General features: G+C 44.7%; 1 protein-coding gene across 1 annotated transcript in view; it reads right to left on the reverse strand.

Moving 5' to 3' along the window:
• Positions 1-14,793, reverse strand: part of LOC130198373 (partitioning defective 3 homolog) — a 174,476-nt gene extending 159,683 nt beyond the window's left edge. The window contains exon 1 of the mRNA XM_056421526.1: positions 14,436-14,793. Coding sequence (XP_056277501.1) covers positions 14,436-14,555 — 120 coding nt within the window. The 5' untranslated portion in view covers positions 14,556-14,793. The remainder of the gene's footprint in view (positions 1-14,435) is intronic.
• Positions 14,794-16,147: the final 1,354 nt, after the last annotated feature.

The following is a 16,147-nucleotide window of genomic DNA, read 5'->3' on the forward strand; positions in this document are numbered from 1 at the left end:
ATTAAAGAGAAAGGGAAACAAAGAAAGACGGGATTGAGTGAGAGACAGAAAATGTAATCCTGGTTAGAGAGAAAAGAAGAAGATAAAAAACACTGTAAGGGAAAGGAGAAAGGGGCGGGGGGGGGGGCTCTCCTCTGAGAACAAGTGGCAATACGGTGGTGAAGAAGAAAAAAATGACGCCATTAACGATGAGATCAGAACCAGTTCTTCAATCACAGGCAGCCTCAGGGGGGGGGGGGGAATAATAACGACTCGCCTGCATGTCAACGAACAACATGTGCAACAGTTGTTTTTTGCACAAATTGGGTTCAAGGTGTCAGGAGACGTTTCTACACGATAACGTGAGCAGGGAGGATGACTTTGGGGCCGACATCTCGTCCCACAAGTGATTGCGATCAACGCTCCGACAGCTCGGTGGAAGGTGTTGTTTACAGTCTCCACCAGATGTGCAGTTGATTGTTTTGTTGTTGTTGTTGTCCTCTCAAGACAAACCACACACCTCCCTCTGAAGAGCTCTGACGATGCACGACACACGCTGACATGGTGAGCCTCGGCCTTTAAAGAGGTGCCACAGAAAGACGCCGCCACGTCAGGTACACACACACACACACACACACACACACACACACACACACACACACACACACACACACACACACACACACACACACACACACACACACACACACACACACACACACACACACACACACACACACACACACACACACACACACACACACACGACCTTCGGTAGTATCAGATTACAGCTCGGCAAATGGAAAGAAAGGCCCAAAAATAAAGAGGCTTATTTGTCGTTGGCCGAGATACGACTTATTATGCACGGCCGCAAAGTTTTTTTTAATACATATAGCTTCATCCATATTTAGCTTGTCGACTGATTGTTCAATAGTGACGTGCATTTATAAAAAATATACTGTTGTTTTTACACCCGTGTTAGTTTACGTGAGAATGTCACCAATATATTATATGTATTTATTCATATATATATATATAAATATGTATAAATATAAAACATATATATTAAAAAGATATATATAAATAAATTTATATATATATAAATAATATGTATACATATTTAATATATATAAAAATATATGTATATAAAAAATATATATAACATATATAAATAAATATGAATATATATATATATAAATAAATATCTTTTCAGATTCCAATCTCAACGTATAACATTTTTTCTGAGAATTTACTGACTTTTCTGGGACGATGCCAAAAAGAAAAAAGTCTGGCTCCTTGTACACCAGCTGCTATAACCACAATGTATCTGGATCTGCCCATACGGATCATCAATAAATTGCCAAAATCAGAGCACAGCGGCGAAGGCGTGGCGTGCGGGGTCGCAGCGCGAGCCAACCATACGGGGACTTCAGAGGCCTGTGCAGACGGGGAGCGGGGACAGGCGGGTCCAGACAGGCACGAGAAGCACAACAGCCCATCGTTGCGCAACGTTCGCGGATGCCCTTCAAACGGAGTCGAGAATGAACGTGTCGCTCTCAAAGTGTACCGGGAAAAAAAGAGGGGTAGATGGAGAGACTTAAAAGAAGAGTGACTCCACGGCGTCCAGCTTCACTGGGACTGTGCAGGCAACATGTGGAAGAGCAACAGCCGGCGCGTGTCCGCCAACAGACTCAAGACACACTCCTACCCGATTAGTCATCTCTGCGTCAGCGGTGGAAGCCAGAACCGCACGAGCAACTTCCTCGGGGGAATACGGTCGAAGTAAATATTGCATCTCGGAAGAGCGTCTCCCCCGTGGGAGACCAACAACTGGAAAAGATGCTGAACATGCCGAAAAAAGGGAGAAAAGATGTCAAATACAACGTTTGGGGTTATGTTTCAGTTACTGCGGGACAGATTAAACACTCGCCATCGATTCATTACATTTGGGTCTTCATTTAAAACCGTTGAATGGAATAAATACTGTAATAATATGTTAATAAAAAGGAGAAGAGATGATGGGGATAATACGCTGCAAGAGACTTCATCAACAAATTGATTATTTCGCCAACTCTCACAAGTACGGATGCTTTTAAAATTGAGAAGAAATCGTTCTCTTCAAAGCTCAACCACAGGCCCACAAGAGAGACAGAGAGACATACATATATACATATAGATACATAAAGATATATATACACACATATATATATATATATATACACATATATATATTTATAGATATATACACATATATATCTATATATAGAGAGAGAGAGAGAGAGAGAGACATATTTAAAGAAGTGGGCTGTGCCGACGGTGGGGGAGGTGATGAAGCTGGGATGAGGAGGTTGGATCACTGGGAGACGGAGATACAGATTGCATTGATTAATATTAAGTATGCACGCAGGCGGGGTGTGTGTCGACTCCCTGAGTCCCGGCGCTGGTGATGTAAGAGGATAAACTGCAGGCTCAGGGTCAGTCTGGGCCAGAGAGACGGCGGACGTGGATACGCACGCGACGCAGAACACGCAGAAGAGCGTCTCGGTTGTCTCCAAACACGTGGAACAAAAACACAATTTTATATATTCCTAGTGGAAATATGGCGTCCAAAAACACATTCAGGTGTTTATTTGACTACTTTGTCTATTTGCGTCTTTAAAATCTGAAAATGTGCAGTACAAAAAAAAGGAGAACATTTAGGAAATGTCATGATATATATTTTTAAAAATGTAACTCTATTCACCTTTAGTGAGATGCATGTAAGATGCATGTCATTTTAATATATATATATTTTTTTTTAATTCTTAGACTTTTTCTTAGGACAGCAAACCTTCCAGTTTTCATTCCCATCGATATTCTGAGTGATTTTTAAAGAGGTGTTGGTTCATTAATAATTCATAACATGGATTATACAACATAATATTTAAAAGAAAGAAAAACCTGGAGAAGAATAATGCCTTCTTTTTTTTTGCTGATTCATGGAGCGAAACGACAATAATCAAATATCTGTGAAAATAAAAACCTTCAATCACGAGTCAACAAAATGAAATAAAAATCTTGAACATGGATTTTCTGTCCTGGAAAATGTATTAAAATGTGCACATACTGTAATTATCATGATAACACTTAATTTTTCAGAAACTCGGTTCTCAAGTATGAAAGTTAATCTCACCCCATTCCCTTGAACAGAAAGTAACTCCCCCATGAGATCTTAACTGTGAAGTCAAAATCTGTCCCAGCCTATCTTTCTATGTCAGGAATCTCTGAAAATGTGAATCAACCCCCCCCCCCTAAAAAACAGACAATAATTCATGTTTCTGTTTATAGAGAACCAGCTGGACACTCTTTGGCAGGAGAACGTCTTTTTCCACCCACGGATGGAGAAGACGGAGGTATTTACAGCATCTCTGTCTTCACAAAGCCTGGCTGGACTCTGGGTTTCACCGAGCTCTGAACACGGAGAGGAACCAGTTCACCACTGCTTCAAAAACTACAAATGTCCCCGATGTTCATGAGATAAAGAGCGACCCAGTTGCCACTGAACCAACTATTTGGTTTTTCTCCACAAAAGTAATATTTTCTCAAATCCACGATACGATCCGAAACCTGAGTTTTAAGCTCCGTTGCACAAATAAGAAATGCGTTCTAAAGAAAAAATATTCAAAATGACAAAAAACCATCGACTCCGATCAACCAAGAGGGGGCGGGGCTTAAATGCAAACGTCTCGGGCTGCAACGCGCCGTCGCTCCATGAGCAGTTGACCAGTATAGAGTGTCCGTGTGCTGGGCGAGTGAGTCAGGAAGGAGGACGGCCATCGGCTCGAGGTCCAGAAGCGTCGGCTGAGAATGACTGAGGCGTTGCTGTCGAGACACGGCGGGTCGGGCGGCTGACGCCGCGGGGCGCGGCGTTGGCTAAGAAGTAGGGCGCATGTGACTTTTGAAGCCGCAGTCACTGCAGACAGGAAAAGATCAGCGGCGGTTCCCCCTTGACCCGAGTTTTAACTCGACCCGCCACCTCATTGGTTAACGCCCGGTTAGCTTCAGGAAACGAGAGAAAACATTGTTTTCTTTTTACCCCCCCCATTTGTATTAATTCGAAAAAATAGAATAAACACACATTGTGTTGAGATTGTATCATTGTATGATTTTAAGAAAATCAAAAAATAGGATCGTGACTTGGTCTCAAGTTTAGGAATAGATCGTGACTTAGTAGAGTTTAGGAGTAGATCGTGAATTAGTCGAGTTTAGGAATAGATCGTGACTTAGTCGAGTTTAGGAATAGATCGTGAATTAGTCGAGTTTAGGAATAGATCGTGAATTAGTCGAGTTTAGGAATGGATCGTGAATTAGTCGAGTTTAGGAATAGATCGTGACTTAGTCAATTTTAGGAATTCATTAGTGGCATTACTATAGTACGCAAGTTACGTGAGGAATAAATCAAGGCTAACTTCTTCGTTGGCGTGGGGAATGAACCGTGTTTGTCGGAAAACACGGAAACAAAAAATATTTAATTCAAAAATAAATCTTGTACGTTTATCAGCGGCATCGCTATCATGACAACCGCCCACGTAGTTTTATCGCTGAGCTAATATAAGCATTTTCTTCATGTGACGCGAGCGTAAGAAGAAGAAGAGCAAGTCTGGGCTTCCGGAGCGATGGTTGGTTCAATCCGAGGATCGGGGTCGTCTAAATGGGGCGCTTGTTTCCAACAAATGGTCTCCTCTTCGAGAAGGCAGGCGTGTTGGGTTCGGTGTCCCAATTCATGTGCGAGAGGGCAAACGTGGGAGCTGAACGAACACACACACACACACACACGTCAATTGAGGCCAAACCTGACACGGTTCATTCACACACACACACACACACACACACAAACAGTAAGCTTTTTATCCAGCCGATGCACTTTTCTGTCAGCGCCGTGATGAGCTGCATTCAAAGTTGCGTTAAGAATCCATGACTGTTCGACTGTTCGTCACAAGCGTCACGTTTATTCAAGATTAACTCTTTCCTAACGGGAAAATACAAAACTGAGGAGGACACTAGCACGGTTGAACATTCAAATATGTCATAGATAGCAGATAGACACACGCTTATTCACTTTATTTATGTTTTACTTCCTACATTTAATTCCTACATTATTCTTCAAGAACTTTAAACCAAACTTAAATCTCGGTATAAACATGACATTTTTTGAAAATTGTGCGAATTGAGGGCGTATGCCGGCTCATATTTTAAGCGTCTTTCTTTAAAAAAAAACATATTAATTATTTCAAACTCAGTGTAAATGAACATGTGATTAGAACACATTTCCAGGACTTTTCCAAAATTGTTATGATATAATTTTTTCCCATGACTTTTCCAGGCCTGGAAATGACCATTTTAAAATGCCATGACTTTTCCACGTTTTCCATGACTGTACGAACCCTGTAACTGGGAACGAACGCGAGGCAGACGGAGAGGACTCTCACGCCGTCTTTGGGACTTCGTCTTTGTAATATCGCTTCAGTCTACTTGTGTATCCTTCACTATTCTCTCCTGTTTTGTGGTGTGTTTTCACGTTTTGTTCTGCCCCTTATTGGCGTACATCTCGTCTGTTGGCAGCCGTGTACGGCGCTATTGCACAAGAACTCCCCCCATCCCCCGGGGGACAATAAAGTATGTATTATCTTTTTAAAAAGCAACGTGATCAGGAGATCCGATCCCCAATGTTTAGCCTTTGAATTTAAATTGCCGGCCCTATCGGGTTCAGGGAGCTCAGTCATGCTCTCAGCAGTGTGTGTTGAACCTGTGCAGACGAGTCGTGTCACACACACACCGTGGGGAGGAGGCCTGAATCACGGAGGCGGCGATGTGAATCAAAGTCTCGTTCTTTCAATCATCATAAACCAAAAGGTCATCATCATCACATGAAACCCGATGGGCGGATAGCAACGTGTCAAACTGGCGACGACTTTAACCTGTTTAAAAATCAACTCGTCAGCTTTACTCATCAGATTGAAGAATGTGCCTTCCCCCAAAAGCCAGAATCAGCATCTAGAAAGCATGGAAGATTTCATGATTACCTTCGCATTGAAAATGCGGAAGGTTATGTTTTGATCGCCGTGTATTTATTTATTTGTATGCGTGTTACTCGCATAACACAAAAAGTATTAAACCGAATCGCATGAAATTTGGTGGGATGATTGGTTATTATCCGGGGACCATTTGATTAGATTTTGGGATCGATCGGGTCAAAGGTCAAGGTCATGAAAAGGTCAAAATCTTCTTTTTACCATAGCACGGCAAATTTGTATCCAATTGGCATGCAACTAATGCCGAAATGTTCATAATTCAATGCCCAATCTTGTGATATGCGAAGGTATGCGCTCTACCGAGTGCCCGTTCTAGTTGTAAATGTATTGACTGAATATCGTCCGACAGCAATAATAATGGCAGCCAATCGACAGTCACTGGTTAAAGGGTACTAAAGGGAAAACGCCTGCACCCCGTGGAAGATGAAGATCACCTCGTGGAGGATGAAGATCACCCCGTGGAGGATGAAGATCACCTCGTGGAGGATGAAGATCACCCCGTGGAGGATGAAGATCACCCCGTGGAGGATGAAGATCACCCCGTGGAGGATGAAGATCACCCCGTGGAGGATGAAGATCACCTCGTGGAGGATGAAGATCACCCCGTGGAGGATGAAGATCACCCCGTGAAGGATGAAGATCACCCCGTGGAGGATGAAAATCACCTCGTGGAGGATGGAGGATGAAGATCACCCCGTGAAGGATGAAGATCACCCCGTGAAGGATGAAGATCACCCCGTGGAGGATGAAGATCACCCCGTGGAGGATGAAGATCACCCCGTGGAGGATGAAGATCACCCCGTGAAGGATGGAGGATGAAGATCACCCCGTGGAGGATGAAGATCACCCCGTGAAGGATGAAGATCACCTCGTGGAGGATGAAGATCACCCCGTGAAGGATGGAGGATGAAGATCACCCCGTGGAGGATGAAGATCACCCCGTGAAGGATGAAGATCACCCCGTGGAGGATGAAGATCACCCCGTGGAGGATGAAGATCACCTCGTGGAGGATGAAGATCACCACGTGGAGGATGAAGATCACCCCGTGAAGGATGAAGATCACCCCGTGGAGGATGAAGATCACCCCGTGAAGGATGAAGATCACCCCGTGAAGGATGAAGATCACCTCGTGGAGGATGAAGATCACCCCGTGGAGGATGAAGATCACCCCGTGAAGGATGGAGGATGAAGATCACCCCGTGGAGGATGAAGATCACCCCGTGGAGGATGAAGATCACCCCGTGGAGGATGAAGATCACCCCGTGAAGGATGGAGGATGAAGATCACCCCGTGGAAGATGAAGATCACCCCGTGGAGGATGAAGATCACCTCGTGGAGGATGAAGATCACCCCGTGAAGGATGAAGATCACCTCGTGGAGGATGAAGATCACCCCGTGAAGGATGGAGGATGAAGATCACCCCGTGGAGGATGAAGATCACCCCGTGAAGGATGGAGGATGAAGATCACCCCGTGAAGGATGGAGGATGAAGATCACCCCGTGGAGGATGAAGACCTCGGCCCCAAAAGGCTGATCATCGTCTCTCCTCCAGGAGGCGGAGCTCCCGGTCTATATTTAGCAGACAAAGCCTCATCAGCCTGAGTACTGAATTACATTTCAGGGGACACCATTAATCTACGCTCATGAATCATTTGGGTTACATGCTAACGGAGGCTCCTCCTCCTCTGAGCAGCACCTTCCCTCCAAAGTCAGAGCTAAATCTCGCACTCGTCTCTGAGCATCGTTACATTTAAAAAATGCCGACTATGCCGCCGCCGTCCGTGGAGAACGAGCCGAGCAGCCTTCATGTGTTTTCATCACTAAACCACCGGGTTTCTCATTTAGCTGCCGGCCACTAACACCTGTGTGAGAACAACAGGCTCTCTGCTTTGAGGGGAGGGAGAATTCAACATAAATAAATATATTTCAAGCCTCTGGCAGGAAGAACCTCTCAGAGGCAGGAGGGAGAAGATCATAAATAGAGATGCACCGATCAGGTTTTTGGTGCCGATCACCGATTACTGGAATCAGTATCTGCCGATCCGATAATACCGATCACGGTGTCGATTGAAGCATTACATTTATTGTGTAGCATTATTGCCTAGGACTATGAGGAAATACAGATATCAAGCAACGCAAACATTAAAGAAATTACCGATTTCTTTAAACATTTAGGACTTTTACTTTGAAAAATGTCCTAATTGATACATTAAAATTATTTGATTGATATTGTAGGGGATTTCAGATATGTATGGAACATATCTGCATTATTCATTTCCTGGAACTCTTGGGGAAATCTATATACAGGACTTTTCTTAACATACAAAAGTCTGACTTATTTTTATAAACTCTTCCTTGGTACAGTAACCATGTTTTAATGTTAGCATAATTTAAGCTAAATCTCAGAAACGATCTATAAAGATACAAAATCAGTTCATTGTTTACTTTTATATGTTCGTGTATGATTTGTCGACATCTTATTTTGAAAAACGGATGTTGTTTCACGTGGTTCTTTCTGCTAAATTTGCAAAACCAGATGTTGTCACTTAAATCCTTCCGCTAACTTTATCAAAACCCTCGCGCGCTCCCGATCGAATGCGTTTACCGTGAGCATCAGTATAGGGGCTCAGACATGTGAGAGTCGGCTGAGTTGACCCAGAGATTCAACTCTGGGGACGGGGACGCCGCTCGGTGGTGAGGATCCCCTCGTGGACCTCTCACTCTGCGGCCCTCGCCGAGCGCATCGTCTCCGTTGAGGTGCGCCGCGATTGAAACGTCTGATAGTTCTCCCAGATGTTACGTCATCTGATCGGCCGTTTTGAGAACGCCGATCAAAACCGATAATGGGAATATCGGCCGATATGGATCGGCGCATCCCAAATAATAAACCCTCCGTCTAAAACAACGAGGCCACAAAACGAGAGCGAAAGTCAAACATCAGAATGTCATACACAACGTGAAACACGAGAATCTTTCAATGTTGCTTCAGATTTTGTTCTGGGCACCTTCGTCATCTCACTGCTCGCGTTTCTCGAGCAAACAAGACTTTTTCTCGTTTTTTTAATTCGTTGCCCCGCGTTGCTGGATGATCAAATGCCACCGACGGAAGATGGAAGTTGTAATAACCCCAAAATCCTCCGAGTACAACTCTGACAGAGTCTTACAGTACTCCTCCAATATATAAAAAAAAGGGGGTGGGGGCTAGTGTACCTTCAGTAAACGGAGAATTCTAACATTGTGGGATCAGATGAAATGACCGGTATATTAATGGTTTAGTCGCCCGGCAACTCGTGCAATATTCACGACAAACAATTTCAAGCTAGAAATTAATTGTCTGGTTCTCTCTTCATGCCGGGGTACCTGGGCTTCAGGTGTCGTCCCATACCGGGACAGTACGAGATGTTCCTGGGATTATTCTTTATCTTGTCATATTTGTCTTCGCACTTTATTGCTTGTTCTAATTATTTCACACCAGATCTGCTTGTTTGAGGCGCTCTTCGGACCAACGCAGGTGTCAGTATCGGTGCATCTTTATTTCAGACGGCAAACGATTAAAACCGTGAATACGCATCCGCACGGTGATAAGAATACCAAATAAATAGCCTAGAAGTTTACAGATGTATAATTAAACTAGAACGGGCACTCGGTAGAGCGCATACCTTCGCATATCACAAGATTGGGCATTGAATTATGAACATGTTGGCATTAGTTGCATGACAATTGGGTAAAAATTGACCGCACTATGGTAAAAAGAAGATGTTGACCTTTTCATGACCTTGACCTTTGACCAAATTGATCCCAAAATCTAATTAAATGGTCCCCGGATAATAACCAATCATCCCACCAAATTCCATGAGATTGAAGAAGATGTTGACCTTTTCATGACCTTGACCTTTGACCCGATCAAACCCAAAATCTAATCACATGGTCCCCGGATAATAGCCAATCATCCCACCTAATTTCATGCGAATCGGTTTAATACTTTTTGAGTTATGCGAGTAACACGCATACAAATAAATAAATACATGACGATCAAAACATAACCTTCCGCATTTTCAATGCCAAGGTAATGAAGGATTCGGGTTAGTGAGAATTCCCAGAAGGTCTTGAGATCGGCACCGCGAAGCAAAGTCCACGTGTTTCTCCAGCCCGCTACTAAAAACCCTTTCCGTACTCGAAATGACCCAGCGGCGCCTAAAAGGAGAGCGCTGTTGGTCCTGGGCTTGTTGAGCGCCACGTTTTGTTCTGGGAGAAAGTCGATGACTCGGCGGGTTGTGCTCGGCTTCCTGTAAGCATCAGGTTAAGACTATTTAAATGTCGCTGCGGCTCCAACCACAAGACTCCCGAGTAAATTCAACCTGAGCGGACTTGCATGGAGCTCGGTGTGTGTGTGTGTGTGTGTGTGTGTGTGTGTGTGTAGGATCCCCATCAGGCTACACCGTAGTGGAGACTATTCTTCCTGGAGTCCAGGCAAAAAACATTACAATACAAATACATAAAATGCAGTAGAGCATGATCAATTATCACAAAAACACTTAGAAAACAACATTTACATTAAAAGTAAAATCATAAAAAAATACCTAAATACTTTAAATACCTAAAATAATAACCTCATCTACTATAATTTCCTTTCTGATTTTTGCTGCCGTAACTTTCCTTTTGAAATCACATTTATGTGTGTGTGTGTGTGTGAGTGTGTGTGTGGTACAAAGATGAATCCAACGCAGTGTTCCCCACACAGGTTCTGACCCTGTTCTCATGGCGATCGCTCAAATCGAGAACGACTTCCAATAACACGGTGCAGGGCCAGATGTTTTATCTCTCCGCCGAGACTCACGGTTATTTTTTCGGGGGGGGGGGGGGGTCAAACTCACGCTTGTGGTTCGGCTTCTACAATGACTCCATTCTCAGCATCCAAACCCCCCCGCCCCCTTTTTTTTCCTGGGAAAACACGCAGAGAATCTTTCATAAATAAGCGACGGCTTCCGGCTCGGCATCGGTGGACCGGAGCGGCGCGGGAACCACAGAACTGTTCTTCAGAGTCCTTCTTTCTGCAGCTGGAGAGTATGCAGAAAGAGTGCTAGGGGGTGGGGGCGGGGCTTGACCTTAAAAACGGCAGTCATCAAAAGAACTGCCACGTGCCGGTGATCATTTTTGGAGGTGTCAATCACCCAAAAGTAGTCTGTCAGACTGTTAGTCTCTGGCCTACTTTGTTTGTCAGCGGGGGGGCTTCTGGGAGTTGGGGGGGGGGGGTTCAGCGCCACATGCAAGCCAGCTTTGGGGCACGCGGTGGAGGTGGCGAGGCTCGGCCCACTGGATCCACGCCAGGGTTCAAGTGACCCGTCTTCAGAGCGCACTGTGAACCACCGACAGCTCTCCGTGTGCCGTGGAGTCGGAGCAGCCGGTCTCGTGAACTCTGCTTTTTGTGGGAAGTCCAAGATAAGGATGAGAAAAAAGCGTTGGCGAGACGAGAAGCACAAACAAAAAGTGACAGGCGTGGAGAGGGGTCTCGGACGACCCTAAAAAGCCCCATTTATTTAAAGAGGTCTCATTTCCAGGACTTGAAGTCCAAGTCGACAGCTCCGGGGCGATCGGGGTGCTGATGCGTTGACCTTTGACCTTGCGTTCTTCCATTGCCCACTTAAAGGGAATGTCCTCATTTCTCCAACTGTAAACAATCCTGAATAACAGCACGAGCTCAACATCCGAAAAAGTGGCGTCGGGACGCCGTAACGCCGGGACGCCGTGGCGTCCTGCTCGAGGAAATGAAACGCCGCGCCAGGTGATATTTTTAGGACAGGGGTTTTGGTCAAGGGCACAAAGTCAGCGACCCGGGGATCATCAGCGAAGCTTTTAATCCTGCACTGGGCCCGTTTTGGAAGCCCCCCCCCCCTCCCTCAACCACGGCTAACAGATGAACTGTAATTTTGTCCACGCCTGGATTTAGGAAGATACTTCTATAAATAAATGAAAAATTAAATCCTCTAGAATTCCCCCAGAGTTGGAATACAAACCATCGTTTGTGAGCAAACAGGTTATAAACTACATTTTGAGAGAAGAAACTGCACGTAAAGAGTGTTGCGTTCAAGTGCAGTACGGCTCGAGGACCCAGCCCACCTTATGATAGTTCTCTCGTCTCGACAAAGCTGCCGTCACAAAGGTCGACGATTTTTGTGCAAAAGTAGAAGAATGAAAGTTCGAGTTCAGGTCGACTCGAGCGTCTTTGTTCCAGAGAATCGCACGTTGAGGGTCGTATTCGTTAATTAATCGTGTGTTTTTGAACCTTCCTCATTATCGGATTGAGTTTTAATGTGCGCAAAAAAAACACAACAAAATAAAGGGGAGGGGCCAAATTGAAAAGTGGGAGCGTTTCCTCTTGATGACGTGGCACATTTCTGGTGGGACACACACACACACACACACCAGTAATTTGTGGACTGGATTTAATAATATCTTTAGCGAACAGAAGTGCCATCAGGACCAGATTATAAATGGGTTATTTCGTCGACTCAACCACAGGTTCTCCAGACTTTGGAACAACCCCGTGTCTGAGCGCTCAGCACTGAGGCGTTAGAGTGATGATGACACCGGGATGAGACGCCCCCCCCCCCTTCAGGAGTATAGCATTCCTTCCTGATGACAGGGGGAAATAACACGAGGCTTCTTTTTTTTTTTTTTCAACAACAACAAAAAAAAGAAAGAAGCTGCAAGCGTCGACACAACATCTGAGAGCTGAAGAGTTTCCAAGAAAAGATGAAGACCCAAACTCGGCCAGACTGGCAGCAATAAACACAAGATACGAGGCGAGTAGATGGCGGGTGAGAAGTTGGCGAGGAGCTCTGGGTTTCGTTTCATTCTGGGTTTTTTTCTCTCTCGTATTCGAGATCAAAAGCCGGAAAGACGACGGAGCTCGGGTGAACGCGCGGCCTCGTTTCCGGAAATGAACGGATGTGATATTGAGATACACAAACTAAAAGTTGAATATTTTTAAATCCTGATTTGCATATCGAGAGGAGAGCTCCGTCCGTCCCTCAGACGGGTTTTGGCAGCTCTTCCCGTCGGCTCGCGTTGAATTATTCACCGGGAGACGAGGGACACAGACGACTTCTAGGTCGCCGCCGGGTGGAAGTCAGCGCAGGAACGGGAAGAGAGAGTTCATTATTCATGGAGGCGTACATGTGTAACCCTAAACGAAAGGCTGCGCAAACAAAACCAAAACTACCCCCCCCCCCCCCTAGAAACAAAAATGTAAACCTCAAAAGATCACACTGGAGTCTGATATCATGTGATCCAGCCAGAGGAGCTGGGGGGTCCTAAGAGTTATCTGCTGCTGCTGCCCCCCCCCCCTAAAAGTTTTCTTACGTTTGACTTTTATTAGTGTCAGCTCCATGCCTCCACCAGTCAGCTGGAGCACGGCACTAGAGTTACACCCCCCCCCCCCCCCTGCAGGGCCTGTTGCCTGCTCAGACAGCCCACTGCAGGCAGCTTCTACTCTGAAAACGATGCATTTTGGGCCTAAATGCAACATCACTTTTTTTGTAATATACATATATACGTTAAATAAATAAATGAACAAAGGTTGTTGCTCTTCCTCCACTTGCATTCAAAGCATCCTTGAACTCTCATAATGTGTGTCTTTACTTACACGGTTCATGACAGAACAAAGGGGGCACGCTTTGGGGGTAAGACACACTGTAAAGAAGCTGGCGGTGGGACTTTTTGTTCTCCTTCTTTCCTGTTGCTCTGCTCCGGAGCCTGAACGCCTCAGTCCTACTTGTGCAGCCCCGCTGGCTAATTTGCTAGTCGGCTAATCTCTACCGGCAACTTCCAGAGAGGCAGCTATCAACCGAGGTCTCACAACCGGGTGGAAGGAAGGCTTCCACCGCCGGTGTTTGGTGCACTTTTGTCCCGCGTTGCGCTTCTTTAAGCGGACTTCACCGCTCTGTTGTTCACGGTTCGAATCCCAGAGGAAGTTTTTATTTTTTTATCTACAAAAACACAAGGACCACAATGGCGGTGCGGCTTTCTTTACACAACCAAAACATTTTTTTAAATTAGAATAAAACACACTGCGCGCACAAAGCGTGCCGCTCGCGAGCTGAACTAACGGCTAGCTGCGCAGCGCGCGCGCAAGACGTCAGAAAAACGGATTCCCTCTTCTTTGCGTTTCATTCCAAGTTAGCGCCATATTGAGTGCGCACTCGCAGAGCCCCCCCCCCCCCACACACACCCCCACACACACAGACACACACACTCTCTCTCTCTCTCCTCCTCCTCCTCCTCCTCCTCCTCCAAGGGGACGTCGTAACGTTGTTTCCAGGAACACAAAAAGCCGCAAAGACAACACACGCAAACAAACCCAAAAGTAGCCGTTGGCCGCTCACCTTGGCAATGGCCTTCTTGTACCTCATGACAGCCTGCTGGATGAGGCTGTGCACCTTCATGTGTCCGTCCCCGCACGGCACCACCACCCGGGTCCGGCCGAAACACACCGTGACTTTCATGGCTCCCGTGTCCGAGATCTCGGCCCCGGATTCGGAGTGAAAAAACAGAGACGAGGAGGCGGCGGTGGACGAGGGGGAGGAGGAGGGGAGGAGGAGAGGAGCATGGGTTTGTCCGTTGGTTCGGCTCCTCCGCGGCGGTCCCGGGTTATTCCTTTGGTAAAAAAGAGAGGACTAGAGGTCTTTCCGCTTCCCCCCGCCGCACAACATTGTTTTCTGTGTGTTTTCAGACCACCTGTTTAGCCTCTCTCTCTCTCTCTCTCTCTCTTCTTTCCTCTCCCGATCGGAGTCCCTCTCTCTCTACGCTGAGCGAATGCACCGTCGGTCACATGTTGCGTTCAGGTGCATTTGGGAATGTTGGATTTCAACGAACAACTTGAGCAAGAAGAGTCCTAAATTGTTTCAAATATGAGCAAACTGTCAGTATGATGAGGTGAAAGCGATATATTATAAATAAATTAATATATTATAATGAAATACCAAAGTATGGTACATTTATTTGAAGAAATAATAACATTTGTAGGTCAATATATATATATATTATTTTTTATTTAATTATTTTATTTAATTAAATATATATAAATGTGTATAATATATATACTATATTTCATTATCATACATATATATATATATATTATAAAGAAACACCAAAGTATGGTACATTTATTTGAAGAAATAACAACATTTGTAGGTCAATAAATATATATATATATATATTATTTTTATTTTTATTTATTTAAATATATATATGTGTGTATATTATAATGAAACACCAAAGTATGGTACATTTCTTTGAAGAAAAAACAACATTTATAGGTCAATATATATATATATAATATATATATAATATATAATATATTTCATTATAATCCATATATATTATAATGAAACACCAAAGTATGGTACATTTATTTGAAGAAATAACAACATGTGGAGGTCAATATATATATAAATGTATATGTTATTATTTTTTATATATATAATATAATTTAAGATTGGCATTTATTTTCTTTGTTCATATTGTTTTACTGCTTCTGTTTTTACAATGTTTCGTGACTTTGAGCGAATACATTTTAAAGAGCTTTACAAATACAATGGATAACTTTTATTATTATTATTATGAAGCCTGGATCAACAGGATATAAAGTAATGGACATTTTCTATAAATACTTCAGAATTCTGCATTTCTTCTAACTTTTAACAACTTGAGATTGGAGTTTACGAGCGGTACGTGAAGGCAGCAGAGGAGCTGGGAGGGCTACAGTTGCGGTCCCCCCCCCCCCCCCCCCACCAGCTCCCACCCCCTCCCTCCCCGCCACCCGCTGGGGTCACAACGGGTAATGTTTGGCGCGCAGGGAGGCAACGGTATTAAAACCAATGCGGTTCTTGAACGCAACGCGGGTTGCAGCTCCTTCTCAGACTTGTCCTCACAAGAATATGAAGTCCTGGACCCAAGAGCCGGACCCGGACCGGACCACCTTTAGGACTCCACGTCCACTGTAAGAAACATCCTGAGCCAGTAGACCACATGCACGAGGTTTGTTCAAACTTTCATTAAAACCCTTTGTGTTATTAATTAAAGGGCTGCAACACAA

The sequence above is a fragment of the Pseudoliparis swirei genome, chromosome 8, assembly GCF_029220125.1.
Source record: "Pseudoliparis swirei isolate HS2019 ecotype Mariana Trench chromosome 8, NWPU_hadal_v1, whole genome shotgun sequence".
Taxonomy (NCBI): domain Eukaryota; kingdom Metazoa; phylum Chordata; class Actinopteri; order Perciformes; family Liparidae; genus Pseudoliparis; species Pseudoliparis swirei.